Source organism: Bos mutus, chromosome 26, assembly GCF_027580195.1.
Source record: "Bos mutus isolate GX-2022 chromosome 26, NWIPB_WYAK_1.1, whole genome shotgun sequence".
Classification (NCBI taxonomy): domain Eukaryota; kingdom Metazoa; phylum Chordata; class Mammalia; order Artiodactyla; family Bovidae; genus Bos; species Bos mutus.
This window is the reverse complement of record NC_091642.1, coordinates 17,280,203-17,298,753: the sequence shown is the minus strand read 5'-3', so window position 1 is coordinate 17,298,753 and position 18,551 is coordinate 17,280,203. Positions and strand designations below refer to the sequence as shown.

General features: G+C 47.5%; 1 protein-coding gene across 1 annotated transcript in view; it reads left to right on the top strand.

Annotated features, from left to right (window-relative positions):
* Nucleotides 1–18,551, top strand: part of VWA2 (von Willebrand factor A domain containing 2) — a 45,687-nt gene that overhangs the window by 15,635 nt on the left and 11,501 nt on the right. Inside the window, exons 6-9 of the mRNA XM_005900290.3 lie at nt 7,540–7,734; nt 11,847–11,980; nt 12,593–12,725; nt 16,035–16,090. Coding sequence (XP_005900352.2) covers nt 7,540–7,734; nt 11,847–11,980; nt 12,593–12,725; nt 16,035–16,090 — 518 coding nt within the window. The remainder of the gene's footprint in view (nt 1–7,539; nt 7,735–11,846; nt 11,981–12,592; nt 12,726–16,034; nt 16,091–18,551) is intronic.

Genomic DNA, 18,551 nt, shown 5'->3' with positions numbered 1-18,551 from the left:
TTTGAATTGCACTGAATTTGAATTGCATTGAATATGTAGATTGCCTTGGGTAATATAGTCATTTTGATTATATTGGTTCTCGATTAATATTGATTCTATTGATTCTTCCAATCCAAGAACATGTTATATCTTTCCATCTGTTTGTGTCCATTTTTTTTTCTTTCATCAGTGTCTTATAGTTTACAGAGTCCAAGTCTTCTGCCTCCTTAGGTAGGTTTGTTCCTAAGTATTTTATTAATTTCGATGTGATGGTAAATGGGATTGTTTTTTTAATTTCTGTTTCTCATCTTTCATTTTTAGTGTATAGAAATACAACAGGTTTCTGTGTATTAATTCTGCAACTTTACAAATTCATTGATGAGATCTAGTATTTTTCTGGTAGCATCTTTAGAATTTTCTATGTATAATATCATATCATCTACAAACAGTGACAGTTTTATTCTTCTTTTCCAATTTGGATTCCTTTTATTTCTTTTTCTTCTCTGATTGCCATGGCTAGAACTTCCAAAACTGTGTTGAATAAAAGTGGTGAAAGTGGACATCCTTGTCTTGTCCCTGACCTTAGAGGAAATGCTTTCAGTTTTTTACCATTGAATATGATGTTGGCTGTAAGTTTGTCATATACAGCCTTTATTATGTTGAGGTAAGTCTCCTGTATGCCCACTTTCTAGAGAGTTTTCATCATAAATGGGTGTTACATTTTTCATCATGATGTCAAAAACATTTTCTACATTTATTGAGATAATATGGTTTTTATTTTTCAATTTGTTAATGTGGTGCATCACACTGATTGATTTGAGAATATTGAAAATTCTTGCATCCCTGCAATAGATCCCACTTGATCATGGTATATGATCCTTTTAATGTATTGCTGGATTCAGTTTGCTGGTATTTTGTGGAGGATTTTGGTGCCTATGTTCATCAGTGATATTGGCCTGTAATTTTCTTTTTTTGTGGTATCTTTGTCTGGTTTTGGTATCAGCAGGATAGTGGCCTCATAGAATGAGTTTGGGAGTGTTCCTTCCTCTGGAATTTTTTTTGGCCGAGTTTCAGAAAGGTAGGTGTCAACTCTTCTCTAAATGTTTGATAGCATTCACCTGTGAAGTCGTCTGGTCCTGGACTTTTGTTTGTTGGGAGTTTTTAAACCATAGTTTCAATTTCATTACTTGTTATTTGTCTGTTCGTATTTTCTGTTTCTTTATGACTCAGTCTTGGGAGACTGATCTTTCTAAGAATGTGTCCATTTCTTCTGGAGTGTCCATTTTATTGGCATGTAGCTGCTTGTATATGTCTCTTACAAGCCTTGGTGTTTCTGTGGCATCAGTTGTAACTTCTCCTTTTTTCATTTCTAATTGTATTGATTTGAGCCCACTCCCCCCCTTTTTTTTTCTTGATGAGTCTGGCTAAAGGTTTATCAATTTTCTTTTCAAAGAAACAACTTTTAGTTTGATTGGTCTTTCCTATTGTTTTGTCTCAGTTTCATTTATTTCCGCTCTGATCTTTCTGCTTCTTTCCCCCTACTAACTTTGGGTTTTGTTAGTTCTTTTCTCTCTAGTTGCTTTAGGTGTAAGGTTAGGTTGTTTATTTGGGATTTTTCTTGTTTCCTAAGGTAAGATTATATTGCTATAAACTTCTTTCTTAGAACTGCTTTTGCTGTGTCCCATAGGTTTTGGATCATCATACTTCCATTTGTCTCTGGGTATTTTTTGATTTCCTCTTTTATTTCTTTAGGGATCCATTTTTTTTGTTCGATAGCATATTGTTTAGCCTCCATGTGTTTTTTTTTTTTTTTTTTTTTTTTTTTTACAGTTTTTTCCTTGTAGTTGATTTCAAATCTCGTAGCATTGTGGATGGAAAAGATGCTTGAGATGATTTAAGAAAATTTACCAAGGCTTACTTTGTGGCCCAGCATGTGATCGATACTGGGGAATATTCCACATGCAGTTAAAAATAATGTGTCTTCTGCTGCTTTTGGATATAATGCTCTATAAGTATCAATTAAGTCCATTTGGCCGAATGTGTCATTTAAGGCCTGTGTTTCCTTATTGATTTTCTGTCTGGATGATGTGGTGTCCATTGATGAAAGTGGGGTATTAAAGTCCCCCATTATTTTTGTCACTGTCAATTTCTCCTTTTATAGGTGTTAGTATTATATATTGAGGTGTTCCTATGTTGGGTGCATATATATTTTCAATACTTATATCTTCTTCTTGGGTCGATCCCTTGATTATTACATAGTGTCCTTCTCTGTCTCTTACAGTGGTCTTTATTTTAAAGGCCATTTTGTCTGATATGAGTATTGCTACAGTAGCTTTCTTTTGATTTCCATTTGCATGAAATACTTTTTTCCATCCCTGACTTTCAGTCTGTATGTATCCCTAGATCTGAAGTGGGTCTCTTATAGACAGCATACATATAGGCCTTGGTTTTGTATCCCTTCAGCCTTTTTGTATCTAATGGTTGGAGCATTTAATCTATTTATATTTAAAGTAATTACCCCTGCCTCTGCTGGAAACCCTCCAATACCATCAGGTAGATCTGGCCCAGGCTCTTAGGAGGTCACAGATTTTGTCCCTGGGATCTGGTATGAAACCTTGTGTGCACCCTCCAAGAGTGGAGTTTCTGTTTTCCCCAGTTCTGTGGCAGTCTGCAATTAAATGCTGCTGGCCTTCAAAGCCAGATACTCTTGAGTCTCCTCCTCCTGATGCCAAACCCCCAGGCTGGGGAGTCTGGCATGCAGCTCAGAACTTTCACTCCAGTGGGAGAGCCTCTACAGTATAATTATTTTTCAATTAGTGGGTCTCTCACCCAGTGGGTATGGGATTTGATTTTATCATGATTGCACTTTTCCTACCATCTCGCTGTGGCTTCTTCTTTGTCTTTGGATGTAGAATATCTTTTTTAGTAGGTTTCAGAGTTTTTTTTGTTGTCGTTGATGGACTTGGACTCAAATGACTCAGCCCTGCTCTCATGTGAAAAATTATGCCAGTTGCAGTGACTGGTACCAAACGGCACTTTATAGAGGTCACTCTGTACCTCTCCCAGCCCCTTATTTTATGGAGGAGGATACTGAGGTTGAGAAGGAGCAGGAGACTTGGCCAGGACCACAGAATCACACTGCTCATCCAATAGACCCCATGCAACCGTCCTTTCTCACCTCTCCCTGCCCTCTCCTCAGCCTCTTCCTCCTAACACTTAATTGAGCCTCTTGTTAGCTGTGTTGAAAGTCATACCTAAGGGCTGTCATTCATGACCCATGACATGCAGAGACACATTGAGAATGTGCCAGGTGAAGACACTGGGGTGGAGAAAGATGCCTCTTTACATGTCTGAACAAGGTCAACTCTTTGGGGATGTGAACAGTTAGCACTTCTGTATCCCAGGACAACTGTAAGACGACCAACCAGGACAAGAGTCAGTAACTGGATTTTTGGCGAAGGTTGCAGGGTCACTGAGGACACTGTTGAGACACTCTTATTATTCAGAACAGAGGAATGTTGGCTGACTGGGAGTGATGACCTCCCCAAGGCACGTTACCCTTTTTCTTCAGTGGAGTTTGAAATTCTGGACTGATGAGCACAGCTATGCCCAAAACCCAGAACACTTGCCTTTCCAGACCAAGGCAGTCCCCTAAAAGTGTGTCTTGAAATGGCTAAGAAACCACTATGACAATCACCTTATTGCTATTTTGTGATAACTTTGGGAAACATTACAAGCAAACCTTCCAATGTTGTACCTCGTGATAACCTAAAATCAGAAAAAACACAGCCAGAAATTGGCCTCCAAAGGCTTAGATCTCTGGCCAGGGGGACTGTGCAAGTCTGTTCCATCATCTGATTAATTTCATAATTACACAACTCTGAGTTTTCTGTGATTGAATTTTTTTGGACCCCATCTGTAGCTTTATCAGAGTTGTAGTATGTTTAAATAGCTCTACAGAAATAGCCCTCACTACATTACTTTAGCACAAAGCCTTTTATAGCAGCTGTGGCTTATTTCAAACTACATTAACATTTAAACATAGTTTTTAGAATAGATAAAATTATAAAACTTTTAAAAATATTATTTGGTGTGTATTTTTTCATAAAACTGCATTATTTCCCACATTGAGCCCTTTTATGGTTATATAACAAACCAGTGAATTTGGCTGTTATAATGTAGTAAATTAGTCGCTATAACAGGGTCACCCCACCCCTGGTCATGGACGAGTACTCGTCCGTGGCCTGTTAGGAACTGGACCACACAGCAGGAGGTGAGTGACAGTCAAGCTTCATCTGTAGTTACAGCCACTCCCCATCACTCACATTACCCCCTGAGAGCCACTCCTGTCAGATCATCAGGTGTGAGAGATTCTCACAGGAGTGTGAGCCCTACTGTGAACTGCGCATGCGAGTTCTAGACTGCATTCTCCTTATGAGAATCATCATGAAACCATCCCCCCACCCCCCAGCCTCGGTCCATGGAAAAATTGTCTTCCACAAAACTGGTCCCTGGTGCCAAAAAAGGTTGGGAACCACTGCCCTAAAAGAACACATTTAGCTAGATTCCAGGATTTTTATCCACTGCCAAAACCACCACCAACAAAAACTCCTGTGATCAACATCCCTGTGCCTACAGCGAGCGTTCTTAGGAATTATTTTTCGAAGTCTGTTCCATGCACTATGTGTACCAGAATCACGGCGGGTGGGGGAAGGGAGGCGGGTGTAAAATGTAGATTCTTGGGCCTGGTTGCACGTCCACCAGTTTGCACACTGGGAGGGTACAATCTGAGAATCCACATTATTAAGTCGCCTGAGGGACTTTCGTGCTTGCTAGAATTTGAGATGAACTCAAAAGATAAACCTCTTGGAATAGACTGCTAGGTGGTCATTATAATGACCATTGATGGAGTGCTTACTAGATACCAGGAGGCATTTAACCCTCACACAGTACTGTTACTTTCCCTACTTTAGCAAGTTTAACAGGAATCTCAGGCTGAGTAACTTTGCCGAGTTTAGCTGGTCAGTATACCACAGGTCTTAGTATCTGGATCCTTGTTCTTGATCAGTCTGTGCGTTGGTCTCATAAACAGCAGTCCATCTGTGAACCTTCACTTTCTACCTAGATTAGTCCCATTGGAGAGAAATTAGCAAAACATTAGATTCTGGACTCAGACCTCTAGTTCTGGAGCCAGCTGCTGAGCTGAGAACAGACTCAGTGAGGAACGCTCCAAGAAATAAGGGAAGTGGAGACAGCAGGGTTTGTTCTCACTTGCTGGGGGTCAGAAGCCCTTGGGAATCTCCCCTGAGCTTGGTTGGCTGGAGTCAGCAGGGCAGGTGCAGGAGAGGGTGACTGGTGCGGGCATTTGTGTGCTGAGCGATGTTGGAGGGTGGACACCACAGAGGCCAATGGAGTAGTGATCTGGGCCCTCCTGTCCTTGAAATTTAATTTCTCTCTGGCCACAGGCTGGTGACTCTGAAGAGGGGGCCCAGACCCACTCCGAAAATCTGGTTGAAAAGGAAGAACAAAGTTGACGCTGGAGGGGCTGAAGGCAGACCTGTATGAGAAATGAGAACGGGTTTTTGGCGAACAAGTGCTTTTTTTCTGATCCCAAAGTACTAAACCCAACAGGAAAAGAAGTGATGGTTAGATAGATGACAGAAGGGCACATTTTCAGGAGAGAAAGCTCAGGCTGGCTGAGAAAGTAAGGCTGCAGGATCACAGCCAGAGGCTCGTGGGAATCACCACCAGGGGAAGCCACAGAGAGCTCCTGGCTTTCAGTGAGAAAAGTGTTTTGTGACCGTTTGGGCAGTAGTACAGAGTCAGGGTCAGCAAACCTTTTCATCAGAGAGCCATACAGTAAATATTGTAATGCTCTGCTGGCCACATGGTCTGTGTAGATAGTACATAAATGAATGGGCACCCATTTTCTGTGCCCATTTGCCCCAAAGCTTTAATTTGCCAACCCCCTCAAAGGAATGACCGTTGGCTTTGAAATCAGCCTGCTGCTGCCAAGTCACTTCAGTCGTGTCCGACCCTGCGTGACCCCATAGACGGCAGCCCACCAGGCTCCCCCATCCCTGGGATTCTCCAGGCAAGAACACTGGAGTGGGTTGCCATTTCCTTCTCCAATGGATGAAAGTGAAAAGTGAAAGTGAAGTTGCTCAGTCGTGTCCAACTCTTAGCAACTCCATACTGGAGTGGGGTTCCATTGCCTTCTCCAGAAATCAGCCTGACTGGGTTTAAACTGCAGTTCTGACCTCCACTAGCTGAGGAGAGGCAGGTTGTATAATGCGATGGTAAGAACTTGGACTCTGGAAATTCCGGGTTCAAGTCCTACCTCCACCACCCATGAACTGTGTCACTTTAGCTAAGGCCCTTCTCTGAACTCACCTGTCTCAGAGCTATGGTGAGAATTACATGAGCCAAGCACCTTTATACACACTCTTAGTGGTGCTTGGTGGACAGTAAATATTAGCAGTTAGTATTACTGGTCTCTGAGCAGGGGATTCCTCATCTATTACCATCCACTGAAAGGCTTTGCCCAAAATCTATTGCAGTAAGTCATTATTTTCTGCCTAGGTGACACCCAGAGCTGGCAGTTCACCCTCTGTGGATGTGGGCACGAGCCTCCTATGGTGAGATTTAGTCGGGATTCTGTGCTGGGATTCCAAGCTCAGCCAACAGTCTCCATAACTGCACTGTGAGGAATGGACAGTCTTAGCCTCCTGATGAGATGGGACCATAGTCATCTGCCCTGCTCTGAAAATAGTCAAACAGTTCAACTTCCCAATGCCCAACCCCGAACCTGGAAGTGAGACACAGAGGCTTGATCTTGAAAATGACCCTTGCATCAAAGGCCCACCATTCATGCTCAGAAATCCTTACCAAGCTCAGTTACCTGCTTTCCCAAGGACGTGTTGAGCTGTAACAAGAAGGGAATGGTTCAGGGATGGGGAGATAGGAGGTGGGTGTTAGACAAATGATGAGAATTGTGCCCTGGAGCCACCATGGGGAGAGAAAGCAAATGCATACATGAATAACGTTATTATATAATACAGCACATGTGCAGGCTGAGTGCTGAGTCCAGGGGAAGAATTCATTTTTCTTCATCACTGTGGTTTAGATCTTTCTCTCTCTCTCTCTTTTTTCCCCTTAATATATGCATTTAACACTGTGTGTGTTCTCAGTTGCTCAGTTGTGTCTGACTCTTTGTGACCCCATGGACTGTGGCCCACCTGACTCCTCTGTCTGTGGAATTCTCCAGACAAGAATACTGGAGTGGGTTGCCATTTCCTTCTCCAGGGGGATCTTCCCAACCCAAGGATCAAACCCACATTTCTTGCATCTCCTGCATTGGCAGGCGGATTCTTTACCACTGGTGCCACCTGGGAAGCTCCATCACTGTGGTTTAGATGGTGAGAGAGTGCACAGATCATGTGGGAATTATCCCTTTGAGCCTCTGCTGGGAGAAGGTGGCTGTTGTCTCAGGTTCTCATTCCAACTTCACCCCTGGATCTCTGGCTCTTTCTTCTTTTTTTTCGTTCTGGGTGAGCTCAGAGGAGGGCGCACAGAGACAAGCCTTGCTCTGAAATACCTTCTGCGTAAAGGATTCCCAGGGGGCAGAAATGCCTCTGTGCCCCAGGTCCTCATCATCATCACTGACGGGAGGTCCCAAGGGCATGTGGCCCTGCCCGCCAAACAGCTCAAGCAGAGGGGCGTCACTGTATTCTCCGTGGGCATCCACTTCCCGAGGTAAGAGATTTGGTTGTGCTGGGTCAGCCCTCTGGGTCAGCCTGGAGGGCTTTACGGCCATGGGCAGAGAGGGGAGCTGGGAAAACCATCCTGGATCTTCGGGGACCTGTCTTTTCCTCACTTTGCTGTATTGTTGCTACCACACAGGGAACTCCAACTCTTTGGAAATCTGAGAGTTTGCGTTGTCTTTAGTCTGAACACTTGGTTTCAAGGGTCAGAAACTTGACTCCAACGTATCTGGGCAGAAATGGAAATGCAGGGACTCATATAACTGCACCAGTGGGTCAGGGCTCTCTCGGGGTCAGCACGAGTTGAGGATTTCGCTGCCTTTTAGACTCTTTTTGTCCCCCATCCAATTGTCTCTGCTCTTCTCTCAGCCCGGCTTCCTTAGGAAGCTGGGACTGTGGGTGCAGGCAGCACCCCAGGTCCCATCTTCCCAGGTCCATCCTGGAGACAGAAGACTCATTTCTCCCGTTTCAAGTTGAATAATCCAAGAAAGTGTTCTGGTGAACCTGAGACCAGTCTCTGTCTGGCTCCCCTCTTCTCCAGCATGTTTCTCCAGATGCTGAAATCTGCCTTCCTGGTGAGAGGGGGGTGGTATATTCTCAGCCCTAGAAATGGAGATGACCTCTATGAAGGTCTAGTTGTGGGTATCAAGTGAAATGACTCTGGTCCTGGCACTGTGCCTGCACACAGACATCTCTATTAATTTTAGTACTGTCATTCCAGAACCAACTCCCTACCCCAGGACACCACAGTCCACGGATGTTCAAGTCCTTTATTTAGCCCTCCCATATCTGTGGATCACAAACATAGCTCAGGAGCCACAGTGAGCTGAATCTGTGGGTGTGGAACCTATGGATCTGGAAGGGCTACTGTACTTTTCTTATTCTCTCAATAAACATAGGTTGTCTTCCTCATGCCAGACACTATTCTAGGTTCTCAGGATACAGAGACAATAATATTATACAAAGTCCTTGCCTTCATGGAACTCCTTCTAGGAAAGGAACTAGATAACAAACAAGTGAGTGAATAAATAAGTAATTTCAGGTGGACATAAAATGCAGAGAAGAAAAAGTAGGTAAGAGGTTACAGAATGATGGGAGTAGAGAAGATAGCTATTTTGTGGGGGGGGGGGGAGGTCATGCCATGCAGCTATTGGGATTTTAGTTTCCCAACCAGGGATTGAACCAGCAGTGAGAGTGCTGAGTCCTAACACTGGACTGTAAGGGAATTCCCAAGAGGATAGCTATTTTAGATAAGGGGAGTCTGGTAAGGCTCCCTCAAGGAGTTGATTTTTGAGCAGAAACTTAAGTGAGGAACAAGCCTTCCAAGTAACAAAAGAGAGCAGGCAAGGCAGGCAGATGGCAAGTGCAAAGGCCCTGAGGTAGCAGCTAGCTGAGTGTCTTATAGAAACAGCAAGACAGCCAGAGAGCAGCTGGAGACCAACTGGCAAGGGGCGAATTACAAGAAATAAGGTGGAAGAGGTGGGCAGGAATCTGGGCTGGAGACTTTGTGGGTTATTGTGGAGACTGAAGTTTGTAATGAGTAGTGTGGGAAGTCTGTGGAGGGTTTTGAGCAGGAGAATTGCATGAACTGGCTTACATTTTTAGGAGATCACAGGGACTGCCAAGAGGAGAATAGACTGATGGGACCGAGAGAGGCGATGATAGGGGCAGTGGGGAATCTAGGAGATGGTGGAGCAGCTCACATGCAGTTTAATGGTGGTTTGTCATAGGGCAGCAGCTGTAAGCCGCCGAGGAATGGTTGGATCTAGGCTGTGCTTGGAAGGCGGAGCAGTGGAGTGACTGGTGTGTTAGACGTGGGTGTATGAGAGAAGAATAGAAGATTTTGGCTTGAGCCCCAGCATGAATGACATGAGAAAGACTGGGAAAGGAAATTGAATGCTGTTCTAGACAGGGCAGGTCTGATTCATATTGGCCATCTCAGTAGAGAGGCTGAGTAGGGAGTTGGATGAAAGAGTCTGGCACATAGGAGAAGGGACAGGCATCGAGACGGAGACTGAAGATAGTGTTTAAAGCCTAAATAAGATCACCCGAGTGTCGGGTGAGAGGACCTCCGAGGACCAGCAAGTGCAGGTCAGAAAGGAAGGTTGGAGACTGAGGTTGCGGGCACCATGGGGCTGTCCTGATTGTGCCGTGTCCTGGTGCAATGATGACAGCCACCAGCACCGTGTTGCTGTCGTTGTAAGTTGGTACTAACGCAAGCTGCCTTATGGCTGGCTCTTTCTGTGTTCCCAGATATAAGGAACATAAACCCCTTGAGAGAGGAGAATGGTGTTGCTTTATGGCTCCCTGCCCACCCTCCTGCCCAACCGTGTCTTACGAATAATAGTTGCCCAAGGCCTGTCATTGAGGATGGAACTCCCCACAAGGTGGAAACACTGGCCCATTCTGGGGCTTTCTTCTCCAGCTGCTAGCTGGAGGAGCGCTTCTCAAACTATATGTGGTGAAGGTCCAGTTTTTTTCCCTAATGGATTATGCCCTGATGCTTAAAAAAAATTACAATTACCAGAAAAATGAAATAAAGACAAAGACAAAATAGAAGCTCAAATTCTTATTAATTGACCCAACAGACATAAAAATGGCTCTGTCAAGTTGCCATACAGTTAGTTTATAAATGCTTGGTATCTATGCTTATGAGATTCTGAATCAGGGTGAGAAGTTTAGGGACCTGTACTGGCCCACAGACCATACTTTGAGCATTCCTGGTGTAGAGAAATTAAGAAGCCAGTTGCTCAGGAGACAGGGTATCATTCAGATTTGAGAACCCGAGTTTTGCAGACACAGGAAGCCTCTGAGGAAGCCTGCTGGGCTCGCAGGCCCACCTAACCCCTTCTCCCACTCCTAGTAGAAGGTTGGAGCACCGTTGGCCAGTGGTTCTCCAGGTGTGTTCCTTGGACCAGCAGCATCACCATCATTTAGAGCTTGTTAGAAATCCACGCACTTGGGCCGCACCTCATTGAATCCAAAACTCTGGGGCAAGGAGCCTCAGTCTCTGCTTTCTCTGGTCCTCGGTGATTCTGATACCACTAAAGTCTGAGAACCACTGTAGTGAGAATAAAGACTGATGCCGCTCAAACTCTTCCCTCCCTGCCTGCCTTTAGTGTATTTTAAACCCATTCTCTGAGGATTCTCAGCTCTGGCTGAGCATCTGGATTACCCAGGGAGCTTTTAAGGTCTCTTTGGGAGCTGGGAGAGCTAAGGGTGGAGCCTAGCAGAGCTGCCCAGTCAAAGCTACTGTAAATCTAGAACTAAGAAGCCCCTCCTTCATGCCAGCCGCTATCCTAGGTACTGGATAAAATGGCTGGTTTCTGTGGTTTCAGAGGAGAATCAGAGTTTTACATGAAGTGATTTAGAGATCCATGAATGTTTTGCTGTATTGCCAAGCCTTGGTCTATTTTGATGAACTTTTTGATGGGTAAGATTCTAAATGGGTTACTGACTGCCTATTCTTCTTAAAGACAGAGTTTTTCCAACATCCTTTAACCCTTCTTCATGCCCTAGGGTCATCGTCCCACCCATCATTTCTATTCTGGGCACTGACAGTGCCCTCTGGTTGTTGAACTATGCCAGTTCCCATCTCTACATGGCCTTGCATTGCTGGCCTCTGAGTTCTTATGGCCATGGTTTATAATCATCAGGATTATTATTATTATTTTTTCTATTACTAGTTGTTCCTGTGTGTGCTTCTCTTGGCATCACCTAGAACCACAAACCACTTTCCTTCATTTCCTTTCTGGTTAAATTTTTCTCATCAGCTAAAGTTATAAAACCGGATGACTAGATCTGTTAGGACTGAGTCTCAAATAAGAGCTGGCAGTTCAGTGGGAGGCTCTCCTCTGAGGAAACTGGTGGGTTGCTGGAGCATGCACACATTACTACCCACAGCTCAGCATCCTGTCTTTCTGTGGTTCACGTCTAGACCTTCCCTGCATCCTAGATGGATGAGGTTGCAGCTAGGGGGCTCCTGCCTTGGTGGCTGGTGGTGCTGTCCACACAGAGCCCAGGGTCTAGGAGATGGGTGGGCAGGAGGTGGGTGAGCGTGGGGCGACGAGCCATTGTGACTTCTCTGCTGCGGCCGGGACTCAGGTGGGAGGAGCTGCACTCGCTGGCCAGCGAGCCAAGGGAACAGCACGTGCTGATGGCCGAGGAGGTGGATGACGCCACCAACGGCCTCTTCAGCACCCTCAGCGGCTCCTCGATCTGCACCACCGCCTCTCCAGGTGAGTAAGGGCCTCCCAGCTGGGAAGGAGTGGCCTTGCCCATATGGAAGTGGGATGCAAGGGTGGGGAGGGTTCCGCAAGGCCAGAAGTCAGGACACAGGAGGCTCCCTAGGGAAGTAGGGGAAGAGGGACAGGACCTAGCATCTTCAGCCCTGGGACACTCAGCTTTGTCCAGCCTCCCTGTGTCAGGCCCTGTGGGGGTTTTGGCTGGGAATCCTGAGATTGTCTTTGAGGGATCCAGAGGCTCGGGGCTTGGGACCCCGATGTGAGGGGGTGGGCCCTGAGCCTGTCTACTGCTTGGGAGGAGGAAGGAGCCAGCTGCCCACGCTGTCAGCACAGGGAGGCTTCATCTGGGGGTGAGATCCCTGTATGCATAGTCAGCTTTGTCAGGGTCTCCGGGAGCTGGAGTGACATATGTAGTATGAAAGATACACGTGTGCACAGGATGGGAGAGCTGTGAGGGGCGGGGCCTGTGCAGAGGAGATGCTCGGAGACTGGCTGGCCCTCCGCTGTGTCCTCTGCTGAGAGGGAGTGAGGGCAGGGGTTAGTGGGACCACAGGGAATGAGGGTTAACTTTGTCTTCCCTGTCTTGGGCGTGCATGGTGGATACAGACTGCAAGGTCCAGCCTCACCCCTGTGAGCGCAAGACTCTGGAGACCATCAGGGAGCTTGCTGGCCTCGCCCCGTGCTGGAGAGGATCTCGGGGCACTGATGCTGTGCTGGCTGCCCTCTGTCCCTTCTCCAGGTTTGTCCTTAAGGTCTGAGCTCAGACCCCGAGGGTTCGGCCTGGGCAGGGTTGGCCAGGGGCTCGTGGGCTGCAGAGAGAATGGCTCTCTGGGGCCTTGGCCGTGGAGCCCGTGACGGGGATCGGAGTAGACCAGAGAGGGAGACAGGGACAGAGTTTCAGGGACATAGGCGGGGCGCAGGTACTCAGTGTCAGAGTCTTGTAGACCCACCAGCCAGGCACCCAGGGTAGGTGAGTGGGGCAGGTCACAACCATTCTGGACAGCTGGTGGGTCAGCCAAAAACTGGTCAGATAGGGCAGTAGTTTGGACGTGGGATAGTGGTCTGGTAACTTGGTTCCTCTGAGTACCAGTTTCCACCTTTATGGGGGCTGAGCAAAGCAAGAGGCTTAAATAAGATCCTTGGATGAACTCCAGTTGTAGATGTCGTGGGGGAGGCTGGATTCTTCAGGACAGGAGCTCAGGCATTCGAGAGCCCCTGCTGGCCACTGCCCTGCAGACTCCCCAGACTGTCCCTTGGCACTTTATCTGGATCACCTCCAGTATGGCCCCTGGTTAGCAATTCATGATCCGACCCATCTGTCCTTTCTAGAGAGCCAGGGTAGCGTTCGAACCAGCTGCGTCTTGCCCCTTGGCCTGGCCTCTGCGATGAGGTCAGAGCATGTACACAGCAATGAGATGGAACAGCCGAGAAGCTGCATGGGCCATGCTGGGCCAATGCCAAGTCCAAACACCACCCTGGCAGGGAAGGGCCGTGCCCCGCACGTGGATCAGAGGAAGTGGGGCATGGGGCTGTCAGAGGCCATTTCTAGGCTCTCTTCTGAACCTGAGCTTTCAAGTGAATGGAGGTAGTTCTTTGTTCTCTGGTGAACTGTTTAAGTGCCCCTCTGAGCCGGACGGTGTGTGACAAGGAGGTGGACACAGTCACTGCCCCCAGTGCTCTTGGTCCAGAGAGAGCCTCCCAAGTGCTGGAGAGGGGCCTGTTTGCTTCTTGCACATCATGGAGAAGGGGCTGCTTGCACAGCCTTTACATATAATTATAAAGTCTTTATATCGTTGTGTTTCTTCATGGCTGCACTGGGTCTTTGCTGCTGTGCCTGAGCTTTCTCTAGCTGTAAGTGGGGGCGCCTCTCCAGCCGCCTTGTGTGGGCCTCCACTGTGGCGGCAGCTCTTGTTGCAGAGCGGGGGCTCTAGGGTGCATGAGCTTCAGTAGTTGTCGCTCGTGGGCTCAGTAGCTGTGGCGCCCGGGCTTAGTTGCCCTGCGGCATGTGGAATCTTCCCGGACCGGGGATCGAACCTGTGTCCCCTGCATTGGCAGGCAGATTCCCAACTGCTGCACCACCGGGGAAGTCCCTCAACAATCTTGAATGGTGTCAGAACCAGGTTGCAGTGGGGCTGAGGCATCCAGAGGTTGGGAGGCCCAGGAGAGGCTGGTGGGTAGAGTACACTTAATGGCTTTGTGCTCGGACTCTGGGGACACCACCATTAATGAGCTGGGACCCTCTGCTGTCTGTTCCCATGTTCAGGAAGGGAATGAGAATAGGACCTGCCCCAGAGGACTTGTCTGGAGCATGTAGGAGTTATTACATCAAGGCTTCTAGAATAATGCATATAATAGGCTTTTCATCAAGCCCTTCATTCAAGAAATCTTCGCAGAGGCTCTCCTGAGCTCTCAGCACTGCCCCAAGTCCTGGGGAATCTGCATGAGCATCTCAGAAACAGATCTGCCCCCATGAGCAAGAGGCAGCAGTGAACACAGTAAGTAGCTAGAAGAACTCTTAGGTGACGCCAAGTGCCTGCTGGGGAGAGAATGTGGGGGTGGGGAGACAGAGCAGGGTCAATAGGTGGTTGGGGTAGGGGAGCACTTTTAATTATAGTAGGCAGGGAAGGCAGAGAATGTGGCATCTGAATCTAGAGCTGAGGGAGGTGGCAGGTGGTGGGGTGGGGCGGCAAGCTGAGGACAGGTCCAGGCAAAGGCCTAGACAGTGTCTGCTCAGTAGCATGGGCTCCCAGTGCTGGGCTGGGTAGGGAGGGCAGGGCCCGTGGAACTTTCTGGGCTTGGATGTGTGGTTTTATGAGGTTGTGACGGGGAGTAGACACAGAAGGGAAGAAGAGTTTTCTTTAATGAGCTGGTGGCTTGGCAGAATTTTGACTTCAGCAACCCCTTGAGTTCAGAATTGACTTGGCTTTTATCCCAAATGGATGTTTGGCCTCGGGTAAGCTCCTGCCCTAGCAATGAGCCCCATTAGCCGCCCCTCAGCTGGGCAACACTGGGGTGGGATCCCACTGGGAGAAGCCTTCTTGGGAAAGTTTTAGAGAACTTTATTGCCAAGGCCCCGAGAGAATCTCCTTAGAGATGAGGCCATTGTGGAGCTACTGCCAGGCAAGGGGAGGGCTTCCTGCCCGAGGGACAAGGACCCCTTCTTGCCTTGGCTGGCGTGTGACCCCGCAGAGTCAGGAGAACTGGGGAAGGGTGGCCCAGAGGGCAAGATGCGTGGGCTTTGGAGTTGGAGACAGAGTTCAGATCCCAACTCTGCTGTTTTGATAACCGTGTGACTTTGGGCCCCTTAATTCAGCCCTCTGAGCCCTCTTCTCCACCTGAAAGAGGCTATTGTCTCTTTAGATAGCTGAGGACTTGATGTAATGATGGGGACGGATGGAGCATGGAAGCCAGCACAGGAATGGTGGCCCTGTGTTGCCACAGAAGGTTGGCAACCAAACCGGCCTCACGGGTCATTGAGACCAGCCAGTGGTTTGCACACCCTCCTGAACTACAGTAGACGCTTGTATGGACGCTTGTCCTACAGACCAGAAAAAGCACATTTGGGTTGGGGGCAGGGCTGTGGCACTGGGGGAGCCATTCCCTCTCCACCAAGGCTCCAAGGAACACAGTTGATAACTACCCAATAGAGTTACTATACAGAAGAGGGGACTGAGGACCAGAGAAGGAAAGTAACTTGCCTGAGGTCACACAGCCAGAATCCAGTTGACTAATCCCAGTATTTCTTGCCCCCCACTCATTCTGCTGTCCCCAAGAAAGCTGTTCATGTAGCTCAGAGTATCGAACACAGACATCTCTTAACTTCTGGCAGGATAGCCAGCTTACATTATCTTTTTTTTTTTTAAATTGCCTTTGAGTAGTTTGAAACATTTCCTACTCCATGTGCAGACAAAAGTTGGGGTGGAATCAGGGGGAAAAAACAGGTTTCTTGAGTCACTTCTGCATTGGCATCTTATGTCAGCTCTTAGTATTTTAAATAACCTTTCCTGTTAAACCTCTGATCTGTACCGTTTGATTTCTTGGGTCGTAGCTGGAAGAGAGTGTTCTTCACCCACCCCACCACCTGCTACAGGACCACCTGCCCAGGTACAGTCTGCCTCTTTGATTCTCCTGTTCTTTCTGGCCCTGGGACGAGGCTGCCTCCCAAAGGGGCATTTGTACTCCTGGGGCAGCGAGTAGGGTTGGACCTGGCTCCAGGGCAGAGGCACGGGGATTTCAGAGGCAGAGCAACATGCTTGTGTGATACTCAGTACTTCCCTCATTCAGCGGTATCTTTTCACTGAGAATGAAGTGAAGCTTTGGAATTACTTCCTTAACTGGGACTCTGCATTGACATGAGGCTGAGCAGGGCATGCACTGACCCCTGGCTTTGCAAACAGAAAACCTCATATGTAGCACCAAACCCAGGGCAAGATACCTGAGCCTTTCTTTCTTTCTCTGTAAAATGAGGGCAATGTTTGCCCCTGGTCTGGACTCCCTGTCTCCCTACTCTGGATGGTAGAGGGTACCACACTATGGACCCCTAGGGAAGAGTCAGTAGATGATGTCCACCCAAGTGCTTCATCAGTTACAAAGTCCCCAGCAAACAGGAGGCCTTATCAACCCCATTAGGATCATTCGGCCTGGCTCCCCAGTGGGCCCTCCCTACTCATCACTCCGGGGTCTAAAGCATCTCACGGATGCAGGAGCATGAAAGTTGGTTGTCTTGGCATCAGTGCTTGTGTGGATTTGCTGCTCCTAATGAGGCCAGGTGCCTGGCCCCTGAAGAGCCAGAGGCTTGTGTGCAGGCAGGAGGGTTCTTCCTACCTGGGGTTAGGAGATCTGCTGGGCATCTTATTTTAAAGTTCCAAGGTGGCTGGCCTCTGACAGCTGGCAGGAACTGAAAGCCTGGTTGTTTCCACTCAGAAATAAAAGGTCAAGGACTTGCGGTTTCGAAAGCAGAATAATTTGGGTTTGAGTCCCAGCTCTGCCGCTTTTCAAGTAGCTAACCTTCAGCATGTGACTTCTATTTTTTGAGTTTCAGCTTCCTGTCTGTGACATGAGGCTTCACAGTACTTGCTTCATTTGGTTGTATCAGTGAAATGAGATAATGCGTGTGTAACCCTCAGCTCAGTTCAGTTCAGTTCAGTCACTTAGTCATGTCTGACTCTGCAACACCATGGACTGTGGCATGCCAGGCTCCCCTGTCCATCACCAACTCCCGGAGCCTACTCAAACTCATGTCCATTGCGTCAGTGACGCCATCCAACATCTCATCCTCTGTTGTCCCCTTCTCCTCCCACCTTCAATCTTTCCAGCATCAGGGTCTTTTCCAAGGAGTCAGTTCTTCGCATCAGGTGGCCAAAGTCTTGGAGTTTCAGCTTCAACATCAGTCCTTCCAATGACTATTCAGGACTGATTTCCTTTAGGATGGACTGGTTGGATCTCCTTGCAGTCCTAGGGACTCTCAAGAGTCTTCTCCAACACCACAGTTCAAAAGTATCAATTCTTCAGTGCTCAGCTTTCCTTATGGTCCAACTCTCACATCCATACATGACTACTGGAAAAACCATAGCTTGGACTAGATGGACCTTTGTTAGTAATATCTCTGCTTTTTAATATGCTGTCTAGGTTGGTCATAACTTTTCTTCCAAGGAGCAAGCGTCTTTTAATTTCACAGTACCTGACCCATAATAGTCGCTCATTTAAAGGCCACTGTTGGCACTGTTAATGAACCCCCAGTCGTTTCCATGAGACTCCAGCTGATAGGACTGCAGGCCTGGGTGCCCAAGATCAGATCAGATCAGATCAGTCGCTCAGTTGTGTCCTACTCTTTGCGACCCCATGAATCGCAGCACGCCAGGCCTCCCTGTCCATCACCAACAGTTACTCTCAATTCCTACCTTTCAAAAGTATACACTTTAATTATAATCATGTGACCACTAAGTAATATATTAACATTTTTAAGGTATTGGGGGTGTCGAATCCTACAAATGAATATTCACTGGAAGGACTGAATGAATAAATCTTCATAGTTTTACAGTTTTAAAAATTCATAGTTTTAAAAAATCTTCAACTTCACCACCCCACCTTCACCATCCTTCACCATCTTCAGCTGGAGCTCCAATACTTTGGCCACGTGATACTAAGAGTGGACTCATTGGAAAAGACCCTGATGCTGGAAAAGATTGAAGGCAGGAGGAGAAGGAGGTGACAGAGGATGAGATGGTTGGATGGCATTACTGACTCAACAGACATGAGTTTGAACAAACTCTGGGAGATAGTGAAGGACAGGGAAACCTGGCATGCTGCAGTTCATGGGCTCACAACAGTCAGACAAGACTTAGTAACTGAACAACAACAATATATGAATGGGTGTGTGTGGGGACATAACTCAGTCTATAACATGTGCTCCCAGTATCAGAGCCAGATCGCATTGGCAGATCCGCAGTGAGCCTGTGCTTCACACAGAGCATTAACTGAGCCCACCACTGAGTATCTGTTACTTCCCACACCCTAACCCCTCATTGGCTGTCCTTCCCATCTTTGCTACAGGTGTTAAGACCAA